Source organism: Podarcis erhardii (genome assembly GCF_964252035.2).
Source record: "Podarcis erhardii genome assembly, chromosome: 12".
Classification (NCBI taxonomy): domain Eukaryota; kingdom Metazoa; phylum Chordata; class Lepidosauria; order Squamata; family Lacertidae; genus Podarcis; species Podarcis erhardii.
Genome location: NC_138513.1, coordinates 38,959,326 through 38,982,462, shown reverse-complemented (window position 1 = coordinate 38,982,462; position 23,137 = coordinate 38,959,326). Strand labels below are relative to the sequence as shown.

The 23,137-nt window shown below is 42.7% G+C and overlaps 1 protein-coding gene across 6 annotated transcripts in view; it reads left to right on the top strand.

Annotated features, from left to right (window-relative positions):
• The window catches only part of CPNE4 (copine 4), a 278,514-nt gene that overhangs the window by 245,425 nt on the left and 9,952 nt on the right, over nucleotides 1-23,137 (top strand). For 5 of the 6 annotated variants that reach the window (XM_081882139.1, XM_081882138.1, XM_081882135.1 and 2 more), the window contains 5 exons: nucleotides 4,597-4,683; nucleotides 5,315-5,374; nucleotides 12,802-12,935; nucleotides 19,745-19,811; nucleotides 21,656-21,707. In XM_081882139.1, coding sequence (XP_081738265.1) covers nucleotides 4,597-4,683; nucleotides 5,315-5,374; nucleotides 12,802-12,935; nucleotides 19,745-19,811; nucleotides 21,656-21,707 — 400 coding nt within the window. The remainder of the gene's footprint in view (nucleotides 1-4,596; nucleotides 4,684-5,314; nucleotides 5,375-12,801; nucleotides 12,936-19,744; nucleotides 19,812-21,655; nucleotides 21,708-23,137) is intronic. The other variant, XM_081882140.1, reaches the window with a different exon arrangement.

Genomic DNA, 23,137 nt, shown 5'->3' with positions numbered 1-23,137 from the left:
TTTTTGGCCTACAACTCCCATGATCCCTAGCTAGCCGGACCAGCTGTCAGGGATGATGGGAATTGTAGTCTCAAAATATCTGGAGGGCTGAGGCTGAGGAAGCCTGATTTGAGGTCTCAAAACTAGATGTAATTTTTATATTAACAGTGAAATCCTGTGCATGGCTACTCAGTGGTCAGTCCCACTGAGTTGAATGGGACTAGCTACCAGGTAAGTATGTGCTGGATTTCAGCCTAAACAGGATAATACTTCCTATTTTAATTATGGAGGAAAAACTACCGTATTTTTCACCCTATAGGAAGCACCTTTTCCCCTCCAAAAATGAAGGGGAAATCTGTGTGCGTCCTGTGGGGCGAATACAGGCTTTCGCTGAAGCTTGGAGAGCGAGAGGGGTTGGTGCGCACCGACCCCTCTCACTCTTCAGGCTTCAGGAAGCTATCAGCAAGCCTGGGGAGCCCGTAGGAGTTCCCACAGGGCTCCCCATGCTGCGGATAGCAGCCTGCCACCCGGCATGCGGGGCACCCCGAAGCAGAGCACTCTGCACGCCGGGCAGACATCCACAGTGTGGGGAGCCCTGCGGGAGTTCCCGTAGGGCTCCCCATGCTGCGGATAGCAGTCTGCCGCTCGGCGCACGGAGCACCCTGAAGCAGAGCGCCCCTCGCACCGGGCAGACATCGGCCAGCCCCACAAGCTCGGGGGACAGCAGGGAGGCACAGCGCCGCCATCCCACTGTTCCCCGACCTGGTTTGGGGGGGGGAATAAAGGGAAAGAAATTTTCCTTTATTTCCCCCCCAAAAAACTAGGTGCGTCCTATGGGACGGAGCGTCCTATGGGGCGAAAAATACGGTAGTTTTCATGTATCTGAAAAATTCATGTATCTGAAGCCAACACTTCTAGATTTCTGAGGCAGGCAATATAACAATACAATAGCCTTGCATTTCTTAGAGGTGGTTGTTGTTGTTGTTATGTGGTACATATAAAATAAGGACTCTTGGACTTTCAATTCATTGCAGTTAAAAAACTGTAAAAATCCAGAAATATCCTAAACATTTAAACATGTCTTCTAAATTATTTCCACAGTGCATCCAAATGCTATGTCGTACATAAAATTCTCATTTCCAAAAAAATAAAAATAAAATATGAACAATCTCATGTTTAATAACAAAATGACTCATTAGCTGACATCATAAAATTGATCTGGTAGGGCTTCCAACTCCAAAATTTGTCTGCTTTATTACTGAAGAAGACCCTGAGTGCAAGGAACCTCTAGGCTTCCCATTTGTGTTTGTAAAATGAGTGCAGTGGTGCTTGGAAAGAGGGCTTGACAAATCCTGGGAGTCTTAATTTCGTACACAGCACTGGCTCAATACATTTTGCTGCCTGAGGCAAAGGACAAGGTGATAGATACCTCCGTCATCTCCCTTGCCATGTTCAAAAGGTGACCAGCTGAATCTGACTAAAGCACTGGGGTTCCCGTATGTCTTAATTTACAGTTCTCTGTTTGAAGGTTTGTCCACTCCAGTCCTAGTCCAGTTTAAAGAGATGAATCTATAAGAAATGAGAGCAGGAGGGGCTTAGAAGTTTCCCAGAACTACCCAAACTGTACAGAAATTTATTAATGTATGCAACTACAGCTGCAAGAGTGTTACTTGCCCAGAAATGGAAAGAAGTCCCAGCAAATGAAGAAAGGATACAAAAACTTATGGAATATGCAGAAATGGCAAAACTTAACGGAATAATAAGAAATCAAAACAACAAACATTTTTATAAAAGAATGGGAATGGTTTATGGAATATTTACAAACTGTGAACAGATAAGAACATTGGCAGGATTATTGCAATAACCTGCGGTTTTATATGAGTGTATATATATTTAAAGTAGATTAATAAATGAGCAAATTAAGTTAATTTGGACATGCAAAAAATATTAAAAATTAATTTGAGGAACCGCAGGAAGAGGGGGAAGGAAGTCAAGTTTCGAAATGTTAAAATGATTGTAAAATTATTGAAATGTATAAAACTGAAAATTATAAATAAAATGTTTAAAAAAGACGTTTCCCATCATCAGTTAGCAGCTGGCCAGCAACCAAGCAGACCTGATCATAATCTCTCCTACTATGGTGAGATGTGCTGTATTTCTATTTAAACTGTAAAAATTAAATCTGATGTTAGTAATTACTTCTAAATTTGCATCTGTTTGAATAAATTAACATTAGCAAGTGTTGTGCAAATGGGTGTCCACATTGCACACAGGACTGCTTGTTGTTGTTGCTGTTGCTGTTGTCCTCACCCTTCACCCTAAGGTCTGACATCTGGGCAGATATGAACTATTAGACTAGTACATCCCTGTCAAATTTGCTTCCCACCAGCATTTTGGTAAACCATCAATTAAGATACAGTATATCAGATCTGAAAGGAGGGGCTGAACTTGAGCAAGTACTCCAGAGATCAGAAAGCAAAATAAATAAATGAAGATGTTGGAAAAATTCCCAGAAACATGTGGTCCTGTCTGTTACCTCGACTGGAAAAGAGAATTAATTCACAAGATGAATAATTTGAATTCCTGGGGAAGCTGGGCCACGTTCAGCTATCTGGGCCAGGCAGAGTATGGAAATGTCCCTCTTGTTAAATTTGTTTAGTTATCAGATCCATCTGCAGGATCAAAGACAGCAGTGTTTTAAAAAGAGCATGTTTTAACCTTTAGCTGGGTGCTATACACTCAAAACTGAGTGGGGGACGCGGGTGGCGCTGTGGGTAAAACCACAGAACCTAGGACTTGCTGATCAGAAGGCCGCTGTTCAAATCCCCGCAATGGGGTGAGCTCCAGTTGCTCGGTCCCTGCTCCTACCCACCTAACAGTTCGAAAGTACGTCAAAGTGCAAGTAGATAAATAGGTACCACTCCGGTGCGAAGGTAAACGCCGTTTCCATGCACTGCTCTGGTTCGCCAGAAGCGGCTTAGTCATGCTGGCCACATGACCCGGAAGCTGTATGCCGGCTCCCTCGGCCAGTAAAGCGAGATGAGCGCCGCAACCCCAGAGTCGGTCACGACTGGACCTAATGGTCAGGGGTCCCTTTACCTTTACTTTGTACACAGCAGCCTGAGTGGCTCATGGCCAGATGACCAAAAGATGAAAATCCAAAGAGCACCAGCAGAAGAAAAGGAAAAGATGTGTGATATTTATTTGCAGCAGCACTGCTTATATATTACATACTAGTTATTGTGTCCTGCAGATGAGGTGGTGACTCATTTTAGAACAGCATACGTATTCGGACCACATGTTGTGGACACATGAAAAGAGAGGGGCAACATGTCCCATCTGCAGCTCAGTGTGCAGAGTGGAATCTCCCATGTGGGCAGTGAGGCCACAGGATTGGTTGGCAGAGCAGAGTAAAATTGATGGCCAAGGCCCAAGGGGTTGTCTTATGGACGCATTTACACTGGCCCTGCCATTCCCTTTGGTTTATGCGCAGGTCTTGAGCACCTGTGCCTCACTGGGTGTTGTTGGACACACAACTCCCATCAGCACGACACAGTGCATCCAATGATCAGAGATGATAGGAGTTGTAGTCCGACAACATACCCATATCTGAAGAAGTGCGCATGCACACGAAAGCTCATACCAATAACAAACTTAGTTGGTCTCTAACGTGCTACTGGAAGGATTTTTGTTTGTTTGTTTGTTACAACATACCCATAGCCGGTATATTCCAATCCCTTAAAATGCCAGTGTTTGCAGAAAATGTGTTTAATTCCTTAACTTCAATGGGAGTAAAGCCAGCTAAGTGCAAATTGTCCCTTTAAGCAATTTGTGACTCCAGCACTAATGGCTTTACCCTGGGGTAAGTGGCTGAGTTTTTTAAACAGCATAACACAGTTTAATAGTTTATGGAAGCAAATGAGACCCACTAATGGATTATAAACACTGAAGCATGATAACATCAAGGAGATGTATGTTCTGTCCATATATACGTGCTAGACTGAAAAACAGATTTGCATTGACTTAAATAGGACTACATTGATAAGATAAGCATTCTGGCTTGACTGGTTAGGGGACTAAAGCACTTTCACTGAGGCAGTGCATGGCAGCTTAAATAGCCATAGCTGTATTTTTGTGTATGCATTTTATATATTTAGAAATTTATACAAACCTGGCTCACACTTCAAAGTACAGCTGGTGGCAATGGGTTGTCTTATTGAAGCATTTACACAGGCTCTGCCTTTCCATTTGGTCTACAGAAGGGCTTGGGGAATCTGCGGGTTTCTCATCCCTATACATGGTGGACCTTCAGTCTGCTCCATCAAGGCATCAGAGTTAGCCTAATGTTTGAATAGCTTGCAGAGGTGCATGCCAAATCAGTGTTTGCAATGGCACTTGTAAAAAAAATAAATTGATATGCAGGTGTTTTACTTTGCAGAAGGTCTCGGATAAGGGATAATTCCCCCCTGATTGGCTGATGTTTAGAAATGTCTTTAGCTTTGGACTGTTTCATGTGATTTCTGTTTTCATCGGCAGAGCACACATTATGCAACTTGAATAAATTATTCAGATTCTTACATGAAACGGCTTTCATGCTCCCGGTTTGTGTCTTCACAGGTACAGTGGGAGTGCATAAACCCCAAGTACAAAGTAAAGAAGAAGAATTACAAGAACTCTGGCATTGTCATTCTCAATCTCTGCAAGGTGCTGTCATTTCAACAGATTCACAATATTTAGAATTGGAAGGGCGGTGTGTGTGTGTGTGTGTGTGTGTGTGTGTGTGTGTGTGTGTTTAGCTAAGTTAAAAGCCCAGTTGATGAAAGGGAATTGAATTCACTGTAGGCATTTTGTAGGCATTGCTATGTTAAAATAAGGTAAAAAAGTACACTGAAACATGTCTCAGAAATTAATTATAGCAAGGGACTCCCAGAGGTAGCATAACAGATGTTGCAGAGTCAAGGTGGATCAGTGTTTTCACTGGGATGACAGTTGCTGTTCAGGAATGTGATTGCTGCTGATCTTCAGAAACCCATTCTGTTCCCTGTGTGCAATCAAAACACATATAGCTGCTTACCACATGTAGCATGGGGCCGTTGCTTATATATTTATTTCCAACCCTTTACCCTAAGGTCCCAGGGCCAGTAATAATGTCAGGTTGTCAGAGTTGGCCCATAGGGTTGAGGATTAATAAGGATCTGGCCTAAAATAAGCCCCACCCCCACCCCCCACTCTAAATAAATGCCTTCTTCACAGAAGTACCTTCCCATTTAATACATGAAGAAGTATTTAAGAACGTGCCGTTTAAATCTGAATTTCTGGCTCTCTTCTCTTCCAGATTCACAAGATGCATTCGTTCTTAGACTACATCATGGGTGGCTGCCAAATACAGTTTACAGTAAGTGGTTTTTAAATGGACCGCAGATGGATAGCTTTCACAGTGCTAAATATTTAGTTTTTTTCCACACACACAGGACAAAATTAGACAACCAGGTACGGTTTCCCCCCCCATACATCATGTCTTTTTTGCTGTTTTCACATGGGAGAGTGGCAGCATAATCTATACATAGATATTCAGAAGCAAGTCCCATTATTTTTAATGGGTCTCACTCCCAAGTAAACACATACAGAATTGCAGCCTCAATAAACATTAGACAAAAAGATTTCAAGTTTTAAATTAGTCATTAACACCTTACCTTAATCAAAGTGTGCATTTATTATAGGTGCACTGCATTAATGTGCATAGTGTTTTATGACTGTTCTGGAGATTATATAGTGTTATGTGTATTTTGAATAGTGAATATTGCTTTTAAATGTGTAAAAAGCCTTTTATTTGTGTTTTATCTACTTTTGTTCATATGGCACGTTTTAAATGCTGGTGCTTGCATGATTCTTATTTTTGTTCAGCTAAAACCTGACAGCGTGTCAGAATTACTTTGCCTACAAGATGCTAACAATTGCATAGACAGCAAGTGTTATATTAACTGAAGTCAGATTCAAGAACAACCCTGTTCTGCAGTCATGTCTCTCTTTATGTATTTATCATTTCACATTCATGTACATCTAAATGTTTATTCTTTGCATTTCCGCTTTACTATTCTAGTTTTGTTGAAAACCACGCTCTTGGGCCAGTCTGCAAATATTTTTCATAATTGCCAAGTCTCAGAAACTCTGAGGCGGACTTCATGCACACCACACATTTAAAGAACATTTGAAGCTCGTGGCTTCCTCAAAGAACCCTGTGAACTACAATGACCTGCACCCTTAACAAACTAGAGTTCCCAGGATTCTTTGGGGGAAGTTGTGTGCTTTAAATGTATGGTGTGGTCTCTCAAATTTATCAAACAGCAATGAAGTCTTCTTCATGTTTTCACTCTCCATGCTCCTGTAGCAAACCCACTCCGCTTCACAGCGGGGAGGAGTTGCGGTGGACCACATGGCCACCCGCTCCCCTCCAGGGGCGGGGGACGCAATCATTTGGCCAGCCAATCCGCTGGCTGGGGAGGCGTGGCCAGGCCCCATTTAAACTGAGGTGCGAGCAGGAGAGCTTCCTTTCGGCTCACTTTCTCAATCTCCCACCCGCCCTCACTAATTCACAGGTTTCAATATTGGCCTTGCTATGGACCTTGGTTGGTCGCCATTGAGGGACCTGGTAAGAATTTTTCCACTTGGCAAATTGGCAAGGGCTATTTGGTTTTCGCCTACCTCATAGCAATTGTCACAACTTTGTAAGGTTTGGCGGTTAGGCATTGGTTGATCGTGTGATGAGGGAGGTGAGGTGTGGTCATCACCTGCCCCTCCAAGCTTAAGGGTATTCCGTTAAAGGAATCTGGGAGTGTGGATCTTGTCCATAGCTGTCAACCTTCCCTTTTTTTGCGGGAAATTCCCTTATTCCAGCGCTGTTTCCCGCTGCTTCCCACTGCTATCCCGGATTATTAAATATCCCGTAGACTGTCCCCAGGACAGGTGAGGCTGCTGATCCCTTATTTTCAAATCTGATGGCAGAAATGACCGGCAGAATCCGAGACCAGGGAAAAGAGTCGGCGGAAGAGGACTGGAGGAAATTTAAAGACTATTTGCAGAAATATTGTAAAATTAATGAATGTTAGAATGATGTTGGACAGAAATAAGTGGTTACCAGCTGTAATGCAAAGGTTGAGCAATAAGTTAAAATAAGTTATAATAAGTTACAATAAGGATTTGCTGAGTTAAGAATTTGAATTGGAATACAAAAGGGGGAGGTGAGAGGAGGTCTGGGAAACAAGGAAATGGAAATAAGTAATGGAAATTATATTTGTTTTGCTTTTTTTTAATTGTGTATTTTCGCATTTTTGTTATTTTTTGTGCATTTTTGTTTTCTGTTGTTGTTTTTTTGTATCAAATTGGAAATTCTAATAAATCTCTTTTAAAAAAAATAAATAAATCCAAATCTGAAAGTTGACAGCTATGATCTTGTCCGAAGCCTGGGGTGGGGCTAGGGCGTACCATGACCCCATCAGGAACCCTGGGGGAGCTCGAGTAGGTTTGCACTGGTAGGGCTCCCCCTACCAGTAGTTGACCCTTACTGGACTTCCTGCATGGCGGGCAGGAGTCAGATATAGTCGGGTCAATTCCAATGCCTAAACCAGAAGTTGTCAAACTAAGGACTGCAGGCTGGATATGGCCCACCAGGCTCGTTAATCCGGCCTGCGAACCTTGCAGACCCTGCTGCCCGCTCGGTCAGTCCTTGCGCTAAACAGGCATTTCCAAGGCATTATCAAGGCCCTTCCACTTCCACCAGTAATCAGGACAGTTGTTTGCATGATTCTTCAGATTCTTCTCTGCTTGCCAGAAACTACGTTGATGACAGTAGCTGGGAAATGGATATGATAAATCAGATTCCCTCTGACACCCCAAAACATAAGCCCAGGAAAACGAGGGGCAGACAAACATATGGAAACCTGGTGGCTCAAATCTGGGTAACATTTGTCACAACTAAGGCTGAAATCCTGTGTACAGTTACTTGGGATTTAGTCCTACTGAGCTTAGTGTGATTTATTTCTGTTTAGGATTGGGCTGTAGGTTCTAGTGAAACCTATGGATCAAGCTGGGAGTAGGGATGAGCGCATCTTTGAATTTTCGGTTCTTTCAGTTGTACATTTTTCCATTCTTAAATTCAGTTCTCCACATTTCTGCAGCAATTGGTGATTTTAAAAAATACTAATAAAAATTATTCTTCATTTCCGTGTGTATTTCTCCTAATAAATGTATTTTTTTACTCAGTTTTGACAATGCATTTCTGTATGTTGTTTTCACTAATGTATGCATTTAGAGACACACTTTATCCAAATAGCTGCTTTTTTGTACACATTGCTTGGAGAACTGCATGGCTAAAGTGCAAATCTGGTAAGATCACCTTAAAATGCAAGCGGAATCTAATTTCTTCCCCATCCTTACCTGGGCATAAGCCACATTGAACCCAATGGGATTTACATCTGGGGAGACAGGCATAGGATTGCCCCGTAAAACACTTTTGCCAAAATGAACTTAGTCATCCCAACTTTGGATGAACAGGTGCAGAAGTCTTGTTGCTTAAAAATTATTAACACGATTCCAGTTGTTTTTAAAACGTGTGCATGCACACACAATTATTGCAAGATCCGTGGCAATATCCACAAAAGAAAATAGGCCCCATAATTTGATGGGAGCCTTAACCGCATTAAGGACCTGCTTTTTTTACTGACAGTTTTTCTCCGAACACAGGTGCAGAGTTCTGGATTTACTCCTAAGTCAGCCCACTCTCTTTTTGTTTTCAATTTAATTATGTTTCCATTGAGTTCAAGTTGGGTGCAGACAATGAGCTGCAGCTGTGATCTGAAAGGCTGTTTGATAGGGGAGGGAGCCAAGACGCTAAGCATGGGTTTGTGAACAAAAAGCCATGGTATGGTGTACCTGCTAATTTGAAGAGCTAATGAGAGCTTTTGTGGCATCATGCTGGGTGCTCTGAAGATGCTCTGCACATCCTTTGTAAGCACATCATTTTTGGCTGGAAAGAGCCTCTCTGATAAATAAAAGCAAATGTGTGGTCCTTTCAGGATCATTTTAAAAGACATCATGATCAAACCATCCCTTTGAGGGCAGGATACCTCTATGCAAAAATGTTAAACAAATGTTCTTTGAATCTGGATCTGTGCTGACCAGGGCAATTGGGTGGCATTGCATTAGACGCCAAAGATAAATAATCTCATAGCTCACACAGCTGAAGTTTCCATGTAGCTCTTTTGAGTACAATGGAAATATGAGTGGGGAAATGGACCACCTAGCGTGATGTGCCCAGACTCGATAACACTTTGTGGGTTGTGTCCACTGTTGGCTCTTCCTTACTTTAAAGTGGATCCACTCACAAATGTTGGGGTACCTGATCTTCACCTATACACCCCATCCGGCTCCCGGGGATTGGGAGACGCTCTACAGTAGAATGAGATATGACCTGGAGGGCTGCAGTAGGGCAGGGGAGGAGCTGCAAAAAATTGACTTGACTCAGTTTGTGCAAGCAGAAGCCCTTTTTCACAAGGGAGGTTCATTTCACGTTTAATGGGGAGCGTAGCTAATTTGCACTTTCCGAAAAAACATTCGAAGCAAAACAGACTCGTTTTCCACCCATGAAAGGTATACAAAAATGCAAATACCCACAGTAAAGTGTGCCTGCAAATGCATATATTTACAAAAGTAACATACAAAGATGCATTTTAGTAGGGGGAATTGCTTTGCAAAGCTGTTTCTATCGGGAAAAATCACATGCAAAAATGTGTAAGGAGAAATTCACACAAAAATGCTGATAAATTTTCACAAAGTCCCCTTTTTACTTTTTTTAGGAAAGCAAACTGATGTAGAGACATGGGGAACTGAACTTAAGACTGGGAAAATGAGAAACTGAGAGTTGACCTATGTGCCCATCTGCTGGGCACAGAGGAGTGGTGGCTGGATACTGATGAGTGGGCAGCAGGAGAAGCGGGGCTGGAGACTGACTGACTGGGAAGAAGGGATCAGTGATCTGGCAGGAGCCTGTAACTTCCAGAAGAAGAGTGTCAGAGGCAGGAGAAGCTGCAGGATTGGAGAGATAAGAACAGGTGCAAGAAGAGGGAGATATAGGTCAGGCTGATATAGAGTCAAGGGCTTCCACATCTCCTCCTCCTGCCCCCCATGACAGGCATTTAGTGTTATGTTACGGTTTTGTGACTGGCACCTCCAGCACTCTCTCAAAATTCAAAGTGTACTACCTCCTGGCTGCAAAGGTGGGTGACCCCTGTTTTAAGGGGGATGGATGGATAGATGATAGATAGATGGATTAGATAGATAGATAGATAGATAGATAGATAGATAGATAGATAGATAGATGATAGAGATAGATGACCATACCTCCATATGCTACAATCTTCAGATAAGGCCTTGCTTATGACATCTTTGGAATGCGGGTGGCGCTGTGGGTTAAACCACAGAGCCTAGGACTTGCTGATCAGAAGGTCGGCGGTTTGAATCCTTGTGACGGGGTGAGCTCCCGTTCCTCAGTCCCTGCTCCTGCCAACCTAGCAATTCAAAAGCACCTCAAAGTGCAAGTAGATTAATAGGTACCACTCTGGTGGGAAAGTAAACAGCGTTTCCGTGCGCTGTTCTGGTTCACCAGAAGTGGCTTAGTCATGCTGGCCACATGACCCGGAAGGTGTACGCCGGCTCTCTTGGCCAATAAAGCGGGATGAGCGCCGCAATCCCAGAGTCGGTCAGGACTGGACCTAATGGTCAGGGAACCCTTTACCTATGACATCTTTGCCTTGTGAGACTTGGCTGACAACCACCAACTCTCTTTCCTCTCTACTTTCCAGCTGGTATTTTTTTATCTTCAGGTGGAAAATTCTTCACTCTTTGTGTGACTAACCCCCCCCCCCTTTTAAACTTCCATTACATTTTTATTATTTCAGTTCATACGATCATCCCGTTTGTCTTGCATGTTTGTCCTGGTTCACTGAGGAGACTCCACGATGACACAATCCCATTTTCAGTGATCTAGAAAAACACTAAGACATTTCCAAAAAGAGAAACCGTGGGCTCTATAAAAGGTTAAGTAAAACTTTATTTTTACTTCTTCTTTTTTTACTGCCAGATGACTCTCGTCTCTCAGAAACGAGGGCATGGTGTATCAAAATTTGTTCAAAGCTCAAATTTTAATTCTGCCTCCTGGCTCACCTTCAAGCTCTCTCCCATCTGGTAAAAGAAATGAGGAACGGTTAATTAGCTGATGAAATTATTTGGGTATGGAAAGTGAAATACCAATTATTAGTTTTATAGTAATCATAATAAAGTTTGAGCAGCGAGAATGAAATGAATGTAGGCATATGACACTGCCTGGAGTGTGTGTGTGTGGAGATATATGTATATATAGATAGACACACACACATAGGCACACACACACACCCCAATGTAGAACATTTTAATTTTGCAGCGATTTTATGTTAGACAGATGTGTGAACCTGAAAGCACCTGAGTGTGGGGGATTAAATTAAGCTCTGCATGCTTTGAGCTTATAATTAAACAAATGAACATTGTAATATAATTGGAAGAGACGGTGTGTTTCATTTGTTTTACATCGATAAGTTTTCTTGAAACAAATAATGTGATTTACTTTAAGCATGCTGAGATTTGCCGGCATTTGCAGTTTGCTTTGGAAATTAGTTGGAAAGATGAAGAAGCATTTTTAGCAGCACTAAAATTGCAGTGGGTGGGGGGGTCGGATGTGCCTTCCCCTCTGATCATTGATTATGAGCTCCCTTAGCTGCTGTTCTAGAAGGCTTCTCCTGGAGTATGTGTGATTGATTTTTCCTCCTACGTTTGCTCTGTTTAGATATCTCCATTGTGTATCTGTGTGCTTGGCAGTATGGTCTCCAGCTCTGCTTCAGTTTGTGTAATTGTACTGCCTATCCTGACCCACCCATGTTCAACTCTTGGCCTCCTATCTTTCCTTAGCTACCCTTTGTAGAATGTTGGTGTGGGAGTGGGGTGAAATTGGGATGAGTGTCCTTGAACAGTGATGTTCCCAAAGCCCAACTAACCCCAACCCATCTACACCCTTGATCAGGCACAGGCAAACTCAGCCTGCCAGATGTTTTTGGGACTACAACTCCCATCATCCCTGACCACTGGTCCTTTTAGCTAGGGATGATGGGAGTTGTAGTCCCAAAACATCTACTACACTGCATTCCTCAGGCAAACAAGCCAAGTAGTACCTTAGAGGGGAAAGGAAGTTCCCCCCTTACAATCTCAGTTCTCTGTTTATTCAGAGGAATGTGATCTAACTCAGATAACTCCTCTGATAATGAATTGAACATGATGTCTATTCATGCTGAATACAGTACGGTTCTTAAGATCTTCTTTCAATAGGCCTTGGACCTTTTGGAAATCCTAAGTCATATTCTCTACTATATTTTGGCTGCAGTCAATTCTGGATCTGTATTGCTGTTTTGTTGCCATTTGCTGTTTTTATGTTTCATTGCGAATTTATTTCCTCCTGCCCACTCCTCCCCGCCCCCCGCCCCCCAGTGCTTTGGGCACGTCTAGTGGAAAGACGGGCTACAAAAAAATATAGTAAAAATTAAAAAAATGTTGCTTTTAAATGTTGCTGCTTTTTTGGTATGCTGTGTGAGTTTTATTGATGCTGGTTTTGCTTTTTGTGATTTGTAACCTGTCCTGGGTCTACAGTCAGAGGCGGATTTAGGGGAGCGTGAAAAGGAAGATGGAAGCACACGGCAGAGAAGCTATACAGTATATCTTGTTCTCCCCTCCATTCTTTTCCAGGTAGCTATAGATTTTACAGCCTCAAACGGCGATCCCCGGAACAGCTGTTCACTCCACTATATCCACCCCTATCAGCCGAACGAGTACTTGAAAGCACTGGTAGCTGTTGGGGAAATCTGCCAAGACTATGACAGGTGAAAAGATAACCACATTTCTTTCAGAGTCGTTTCTACAGCAAAGCATTCAAATAATATGTCAAAGCTGGTGGTTAAGTGCTGGAACCTTTAGTGCAACCCTGAGTCTGCAGGGTGTTTATACAGCTTCCTGTTAATCATTCATTCATTTCCCTTCACATTCCGAAAAGTTGCGGTTCTTTTTTTAAAAGCAGATTTGTTGCAGTGTGGTGACAGCTTTTGAACCCACTTTAACTGCACAAACTCGATAAGTTATGGTATGTGCTTAAATCTCTCCGGCAAAGCAGTGACACTCTGAAGGCACCCTGAGCGTTTTATGTAAAACATATACAGTAGATTCCGAAAAATGTACAGAGAAATCCCACTGATCATTTGGCTCCTTTGTTGAGTATCAGAGCCTTTATCTGATTACGTCTTTGGTGTAAAAAGATGTTATTTTCCAAGTGGTCTTGAAACATGTAGAGGTGGCTTGTCGTTTACATGGCCGGCCCTCCATGATGCAGACTGAGGCAGCTGCCTTAGGCAGCAGAACCCAAGGGGTGCAACATGGGTGCCTCTGGCACTGCTGGAGAAGCAAAGAAAAGATGGCTTCCAGTATCTGGCAAAATCTCACGATAACCCAGTGAAATCTCAGGAGAACTCACCAGAACTCGGGAGGTTCCTCCATGTCACCCCAGTAAGTGAGGCTTCATGGGGGTGGCAAGGGGGGAGCAGAGTCGCAGAGAGGCACCTTCCCATTTCACCTCAGGCAACACAACAGGATCGGCCGCCCCTGGTCATATGTACTACTACTAATAATAATAATTTATTATTTATACCCCGCCCATCTGGCTAAGTTTCCCCAGCCACTCTAGGCAGCTTCCAATCAAGTGTTTAAAACAATACAGAATTAAATATTAAAAACTTCCCTAAACAGGGCTGCCTTCAGATGTCTGTTAAAAAGAAGATAGCTGCTTATTTCCTTCACATCTGAAAGGAGGGTGTTCCACAGGGCGGACGCCACTACCGAGAAGGCCCTCTGTCTGGTTCCCTGTAACCTCACTTCTCGCAATGAGGGAACCGCCAGAAGGCCCTCGGTGCTGGACCTCAGTGTCCGGGCTAAACGATGGGGGTGGAGACACTCCTTCAGGTATACAGGACCGAGGCTGTTTAGGGCTTTAAAGGTCATCACCAACACTTTGAATTGTGCTCGGAAACGTACTGGGAGCCAATTCAGATCTCTCAGGACCAGTGTTATGTGGTCCCTGCGGCCACTCCCAGTCACCAGTCTAGCTGCTGCATTCTGGATTAATTGCAGTTTCCAGGTCACCATCAAAGGTAGCCCCACGTAGAGTGCATTGCAGTAGTCCAAGTGGGAGATAACTAGAGCATGCACCACTCTGGCAAGAGAGTCTGCAGGCAGGTAGGGTCTCAGCCTGTGTACCAGTCAGAGCTGGTAAACAGCTGCCCTGGACACAGAATTGACCTGCGCCTCCATGGACAGCTGTGAGTCCAGAATGACTTCCAGGCTGCGCACCTGGTCCTTCAGGGGCACAGTTACCCCATTCAGGACCAGGGAGTCCCCTACACCTGCCCACCCCCTGTCCCCCCAAAGCAGTACTTCAGTCTTGTCAGGATTCAACCTCAGTCTGTTAGCCGCCATCCATCCTCCAACCACCTCCAGGCACTCACACAGGACCTTGTGGTATGTGGTACCCAGAACCTATTTACCAGTCTGAAATGTCGGCTGTCGAGTTGACAGGGAGTGCCTTGTCAGCCTTGATGCTAATAATGCCTTCTAGATCATTCTCGAGGAGTTTACTGTTGTATTCCATGTATTACACGACAGGGTGCGGTAATTAGCCAGCTTCAAAGGATTGCTATTTGCATGGTAATGAAACCTTTTTTCAAAGGCAAGTGAAAGAGTTGAGTGGAACTCTGCTAGAGGAGCATAAATGGAACTTCTGCAAATTGGAATGAAATCCCCGGAGAACAGCCGAATATATGAGTGCCAGCAAAGAGCAGGGATAAGAAATGATTACTATTGACTGCCTCCTTCCTCCATCCTTTCCCCACAGTCACATGGCATCAATTCTCCTTATAATCCCAGGAATTGCATTTCCAGTCAATAGGAAAGTTCTCGAGTTTAGAATACATGAAACAAGCAACGCTTCTGGCTGTGGGTGGGGAGCACAAGGAAGAAATGAAGTTTCCTGTGCCTTTGTGACTATGCATCTCCCCTGTAACCACTGTGCTTCCCTTCCTTTGAAGCTGACTCGCAATTTAGTCTTTCCCTTTGAGCTGCTACCAGCAAGCCCTTCAAATTGTAAACTAAGTTTCGGATAAGAAAAATAGTAGCAGTAACATTGATTTGTTATACAGTGGTACCTCGGGTTAAGTACTTAATTCGTTCCGGAGGTCCGTTCTTAACCTGAAACTGTTCTTAACCTGAAGCATCACTTTAGCTAATGGGGCCTCCTGCTGCCGCCGCACCGCCAGAGCACAATTTCTGTTCTTATCCTGAAGCAAAGTTCTTAACCCGAGGTAATATTTCTGGGTTAGCGGAGTATGTAACCTGAAGCGTATGTAACCTGAGGTACCACTGTACAGTCAAACCACTGTTGTCGAACGTAATCCGTTCTGGAAGAGACCATTCAACTTCCAAAACATTCGACAACCTCCGTTCGGCTTCCGAAAATCATTTGAAAACTGGAGTAGTTATTTCCGGGTTTTCGGCGTTTGGGAGCCGAAAAATTCCGAAACTGAGGCATTCAGGAACCGAGCTTTCACAAAGTGGGTGCAATGAAAGAATGGCACAACATCCTAGGTGGGTCTACTTAGCAGTAAGTTCCACTGAGTTCAATGAAACCTACTCCCAGGTATATAAATAGGACTGCAGGCTTAATCAGTGTTCCCAGCTTAGCAAATATGTGCATGAAGCTTTATATTTAAATAACATTTTAACACGTGGCCCTAAATATGATACACTATCAGCTTGAGTTTGGTTACAGCATCATGCTGTATGTCCTATTGCAACACATTATCCTAAGTAGCTACCGTATTTTTCGCTCTATAACACGCACCAGACCATAACACGCACGTAGTTTTTAGAGGAGGAAAACAAGAAAAAAAAATTCTAAACGAAATAGTGGATATATGATTTTTGTGGTTCATGCTGTGGCCACAGACATGTGATCTGACAGTGAGTTTGGAGTAGCCCAATGCAAAAATCCTGAGGATCCATGTGGATCCATGCTTTGTAACCACGGAGAAGGGAAGGAAGGGGAACCATGGATCCTCTGCTCACGACTGCAGCAGATCCCCCCCCCCGCCACCCGCAGGCATTCGCTCCATAACACGCACAGACATTTCCCCTTACTTTCTAGGAGGAAAAAAGTGAGTGTTATGGTGCAAAAAATACGGTATTTGTGTTTTAGCCTATTCTATGGATGGATGGATGGATTCCGTTTCTACCCAGCTTTCCTCTCAAAGGAGCGCAGAGTGGCAAACAGACCTACAATTTAAAATGATGCAAAGCAGGAATATTCTAAAACAGTTAAAACATTCTAAAAAGAATTACAGTTAAAAACACCTAAAAGCAGTTGCAGTTAAAACATCGTACAAACAGCATTAAAAACTTTGCATCCAGTTATATCGGGGTTGCTAGGAACAGTGTTCTTCAGCTGCAAACAGAAATGTTTTCAGATTTCTCCTGAAATTTAATAATGATGGTTACAGGTGAACCTCACTAGGGAGAGCATTCCACAAATGGGGGCTACCACTTAAGAGACCCTCTCTCCTATTATCTTAGTTCAAGTATTAGTCTATATTTATTTATTTATTTATTTATACATACATACATACATACATACATACATACCCCATCCATCTGGCTGGGTTTCCAACAGAATATTAAAATACAATAACCTATTAAACATTAAAAGCTTCCCTAAGCAGGCATATCCAACAGGTAGATCGTGATCTACCGGTAGATCACTGGACGTGATCTGGTAGATCATTGGCTCTCCCCAAAGAAGCTGAACAACTGTGGCTCCCCTCAAAAAAGCTCAACCTCCTTCCTCAACAACTTTGACCTGAACTTTGATCACTTCCAGTCTTCAACTCTGTGAATAGATCGGAGTGTCTTGGGAGTTGGCCACCCCTGGTCTAAAACAATTGGCTGCCCCATGATACCACAATAACAATTGTCTACCCCATTGGCTAGGCTGGGCAATATAACGAATACTGAGCTATATGGCCCAATGATGGAGCAGTATAAGGCACCTCCCTGTCTTTGTTCCTCCCTCAATTTATTCCTAAGCTTTGATGGTTGTCTTAAAAATAGATGCTTACTGCATCTTTGTGCTTAGCCTACACATCTGAGAACTCATTTCGTGGAGTTGTGGGGAGCGGGCGTGAGTTTTGCCGGAGCAGCTTCTTTTAATGTTGATCAGTGAAATTTATGGGTTTAGTATTTAGATTTAGCTTGGCTGGTTAATTCACTCATAGATGCCTTTCAGAAGTTAGCTTCAGGGCATGCGTATTCCCCATGTTCATTAATTATTCCTCTTGTAGGTAGCGCACTTGCATTTTGCATCCCCGTGCACTTAAAAGCTCAATTATAGACACACATTTTTTCATAGTCAGCGGATTCCACTTCCCCAAGGCACCTTGGGAGTAATTTGTAGGGGTGGGGTGTGGAATGTAAAACTGGCAGTCATTAAAGTAGGTGCATATATTTTAATCTGTTTTTTAAACATTTATCATGTGATCTTGTAAAAACACACACACACACCCCGACTCTACTATCTTAAGGTAGTTTTCCAAGGCCCACCAATGTATTTGGTTATGTAATAATGAACATAAGCCTTTGCACTTGAAATCTACTATGCATTTTAGAAGCTTCTTGAAATGCAATGTTAGTATCCACACAAATATGCTGGAAGGTAAAACAGGAGTTAAGGGACCTTGTTTACCATTTGGGAGTTATAATTACTGGGGATAGGGGAAGTTGTCGTTCAGCAACATCTGGGGGGCCAAAGGTCCCCTACCCCTGAGTTAAGGGAAATTAGTAGGTAATAATAATAATAATAATAAATTTTATTTATATCCCGCCCTTCCCAGCCAAAGCCGGGCTCAGGGCGGCTAACAACAATAAAATAGTACAACATCTAAAATCATTTCATTATAAAATTAATTCAAATCAAATTGATGGCAACCATTAGGCTAAAGTTCTGTGAAGATTGCCAGAGGAGGGAGTCAGGCTGTGCCCTGGCCAAAGGCCTGGTGGAACAGCTCTGTCTTGCAGGCCCTGCGGAAAGATGTCAAGTCCCACAGGGCCCTAGTCTCTTGTGACAGAGCGTTCCACCAGATTGGAGCCACGGCCGAAAAAGCCCGGGCTCTAGTTGAGGTAATAGGATATAGAAGATGAGCAACTAGATTTAACAAAAGAGCAGGGCCATTTGTCTTCTTAAAATGCAAATTATTATGAAAATTATATGGTGGTGTAAAGGCTTCAGAGCCTTTACGCATATCAAAGGGTACCAGAAACTTCTGGATATGTAGTTTACTGCTCAACTAGTCTTTACTCAGAGTAGTACATGGCTAGGTTGGGGCCACTGATTTCAGCAGCTCTACTCTGAGTAAACCTTAGTTGAATACCACCTTTATTGTTTGTTTCAATCATAGGATTAGTGAGTAGAGTGAGATATTGTTTCCCGTGGTATTATCCAAGTGAATAGACCAAGGTTGCAGTAGTGTCCCCAGTTCCGCACACACAGATGTGCATGTAATTGTGGGCAGAACAGTATCCTGAACTATTCTAATTGATTCCTCTCACCCTTTAGATAAAGAAAAGGAGGAGGGTGTTTCTAAATCCGATTCTGATTCCTCTTTGGTAGAAGAGAGTTTTCAGTCCTTTTAATCTTTGTTGTTGTTGTTCTGATTTCTTAGTCTCCTGAATATTTTTGCATATCAATTCCTGATTATTAAACAGGGCTTCCCTACTTCTACCAGCGTTTAATCAGCGTAGGCAATCAGCAGGCAATTAACATAAAATTAAAGTTGCATCACCTACTTTGCTTTTGACAGCCCTTGTTGTAGGGGCACAGAACTAGCACCACCATGTAAAAGATGCTAACCCATATTTCTGAGACTGGTTGCTAATATGGTACAGGACAAGGCAACAACACACTGCGTTTGTTGTGATCCATGCAGAAAACACAATGAGGAGGAGCCACTGTTTTCTATTGGGTGGGTAAGGGTACCATGGTTTGCGGGTGGCACTGTGGGTTAAACCACAGAGCCTAGGACTTGCCGATCAGAAGGTCAGCGGTTCAAATCCCCATGATGGGGTGAGCTCCCGTTGCTCAGTCCCTGCTCCTGCCAACCTAGCAATTCGAAAGCACGCCAAAAAGTGCAAATAGATTAATAGGTACCACTCTGGTGGGAAAGTAAACAGCGTTTCTGTGCGCTGCTCTGGTTCGCCAGAAGTGGCTTAGTCATGCTGGCCACATGACCCGGAAGCTGTACGCCGGCTCCCTCGGCCAATAAAGCGAGATGAGCGCCGCAACCCCAGAGTTGGTCACAACTGGACCTAATGGTCAGGGGTCCCTTTACCTTTAAGGGTAGCACTTACACACTAGAGTTGGCATCCATCTGTCTCAGGAGACAATGGAGAAGTGTGCCAGGATGATGAGCCTTTGACCTGAGGCAGCAGGCCTTTTCTAATGTTCTTATTTCAAGCCTTCATTTTGCACCGAGATATTCTTGTGAATAAATGAAAAGGGCTTAGTTTAACAGCGCATCCTTGTTCATCCTTTTGATTTCAGTGACAAAATGTTCCCAGTCTACGGTTTTGGAGCCAGGATACCTCCGGACTATAAAGTAGGTGTACAGGTGAATCTTCCTCATTCTCTTGGTGGGTAGATTGCTGGAGAAAAGACATACAAGTTGAGAAAGGATGTTGAAGGCTGTGGGGGAGATCGCCAAGCAGTTTTAGAGTTCCCCAAGATTCTTGGAGCTCTGAAGCTCTCTGTGCATGCTATATTGCTGTGTGCATAATTGCGAGTCCTAAACGTTCTGCCAATGAAGATAATTTGAAGGCCTCTGGCTCTCCACAGAATATTACCATATTGCAGAGTTCCTATGCCACTCAGTTCCCCCTCCTGTTGTGACAAATCTTATTTTTAGAAAATACATTTGGCATTGAGACTGGGTGTCAAATGCTTCAAAGGGGTAGGATTAATGTAATTGCTCAGAGGAATCTTCTTCTCCTTTGCGGTGCGAATGCATTTGAACCAAAGCAATATGGTTTATGATTCAAGAATGGCGTCTGAGAACCAGCCCAAAGGTGGTCATTGTGTGAAAGGGTGGCGGGGGTATTGCATAAACTAGAACAATAGAAAATGAAGAAATATGCATATCCATTTTTAGTAGACAGCTGAAATTACTAGGCTAGAAAAGCTCTCTACTAGTGATTTGTGCTTATGGCAGTGTTCTTACTGGGGACATACAGTACATTAGCCCATTTTGGACATCAGGCCAAGCCATAGTTTAGCACAATGTCAATGAGCTGCAGTAAGGTTTGAGCTTGTTCACTCCAATTTATCCCTCCAGTGTGGTTGCAAGGGGGAAATCTTCAGCTTAGAATAACTGCTTGTCATGTTGGCCAAGTCTGATAAATTGTGGTTGATTAGAACATTGGAAATATGGATTGCGGGTTATGAGGCTGGTTTTTTAAAAACAAACAAACAAACCATGGTTACTATTAACCATTGGAAGACAAGCTAAACTGCGGTTAAAATCAGAAGGGAACATTTCTGACCTCCTCACTTCACATCAGAGGAGAAGAGGAGAGCGCACACACCCAAGGCTTGCTGCTACTTCGTCTCATCATGCTAAACTGCTTTAGTATGACACCTGCTTTAATGTGATGCCTGAACTGGACTGGGTGACTGGATCTTCTATTTATAGCTGCCAATAATATTGTTTTGACTTACAACCTTAATGGAATAACACAGCGCAGGATGAATTATGCTCTTTGCGGCCCTTTCTAAATGTAATGGCAAAGTCATTCAACACGCACATCCTATGCTCACTGACATGCTTTGTTTGCAATTACAGGGAAAATACATGGTTGTGCTTTTCCTAACATTACTTGAAGTGAATGAAGTATAAGACAAATAAGATGCTAGAAATTCAAACAGGCATAGATTTGCAAAATCGGCGGAGGGGGGAATGATATTTGAACGTTAAATTTGATTCATTTTTCTCTTGATACGTTGTTGGGAAGATATACACTTGAAATAGTACAATTAAGTGCTTAGGAGTATGAGTGAAAATTATGCCCACAAGCATTTAAAGAAATGTTAAGCTTGGTCACATACACTTTTAAGCCAAAGTTTAATTACTTCCACATATGTTCACACACGCACAATGGAATTAGCTTGTCTGAAACTGGGAAAGTAAGGAACATAATAATAATGACCACCATTAATTTGGCTGTCTTTTCCAATCAAAGCACGTCATGCAGTCTAGATGTATGACACAAATTCCACAAGTATGAGGCAGTGTAATAATTAAATACACTCAAATGAAAAATAATAGGATCCTTTAACCAATTTTCAGTGACTGTCTATATAGGGACAGCCTGTGTGAATTCTCCATCTGCTGCAGGAAAAACCTGAGTCAGTTTTCTGAACTAAAATGTTATTTAATTTTCTTGGGGGGGTTGCCCATAGGTCTCTCATGACTTTGCAATCAACTTTAATGAAGACAACCCAGAATGTGCAGGTAATCATTTTGTTACGGCAAAGAGACTGATGTGTCTGATGTAACATATATTTGGCTATAGACCGTGTCATTTTTGTGGCCTGTTAATTGTTTGCATTATCTTCTGAGAAATAATAAGACATGCTATGTGAGTCATGGAGACACAGTTATAGTTGTTAGATTCCTTCTAGTGAAAGAGTGGGAGGGGTTAAGGTTTTTTTAAAAAAAATACTAATAATTATAGAAGTTGTCTGTCTTGTTCCTCTATTTGATCCTTTTACATGGTCTTGTACGTATTCTGGTATTTTATGCATTGTGACTTGCTGTTCTTTTTATTGATTATAGTTTAGTAATTATTTGTTGTAATTGCTAAGAGTGAATTTCTGTTTAATTATCATTTGCTGGTATTTCATTTTATCGTGTCCTATTATATTATACTGGATTATTGAATATTGCTTTATTTGATATAAGTTGTTAATTTTAAAGTTAGGTTTCTATTTTGCCCTTTTTTTATGGGATCAGATTGTTCGATGGCGTGTGATATTTGTTGTATATTCTGATGTTTCTCCAGCTTGTAAACCGCCTGGTGTGTAGTAATATACAAAGGTGCTATACAAATTAAAAGTGAAATTAAATGAAATGGAAATCCCCTCTTTCCACTATGATTTAATTTTCCTTTTGATCAGCTAGTGTGGGGAATGGCCATATGGCGAATGCCCTCTCATTGGCCTTCCACAGGGTCGCTTCCACCTCAATGAAATTATCCTGGAAAGAAACATTTAATTGGAGCCAGTATTATAGGTTGCAGTGTATGCTTGGGTGCAATGTATGGTGCCCCACAACAACGTCTCTGGTTTACAAATGTACCCACTGGTCCAAAAAAGTTGGGGAACCTCTGAACCAGTTAGCTAAGGGGAAATAGCTTGTTGTCTAAAACTCAATTTAAACAGATGAAATGAGGCAGTCCCACATGTAGAAAAGGCTGCAGATTGAAGGCCTGGCACCTTCAAGTATAGCTGGTGTCAGGCTTCGGGGAATCGGCTTGCTCCCCCTTGGCCATAAATGAACAGATCAAACAAAAGAAAATTCTTACCAGTTAGTTTCTTTAATAAACACAGTGAGGGACAAAAGAAAGCCTCTACCCAATTAAGGGTCACTCCCCCCTCCGTCCCTATTAATCTATGTCACTCCTACGTCTTGTAATCTGAGTTTGTAGCCTCTGTACTTTCTATTCTAACACTTTCTGAGCTCTCCATAACTTTGGAGAAGGAGGAATGAATACTATCCAGAGACTGTGAATCTGTTAATTCTCTCCCTTCTAGTGTTTCTTCTGCTAGTTGTTCTCCATCCGGTATTTCCCAGCTTCTGCCTTCTGAACTGTTCCCCTCTGCAAACCACTGTTCCAAATCTATCCTGACCTCCTGCTCTTGGGAAGATTCAGGATCAGGATC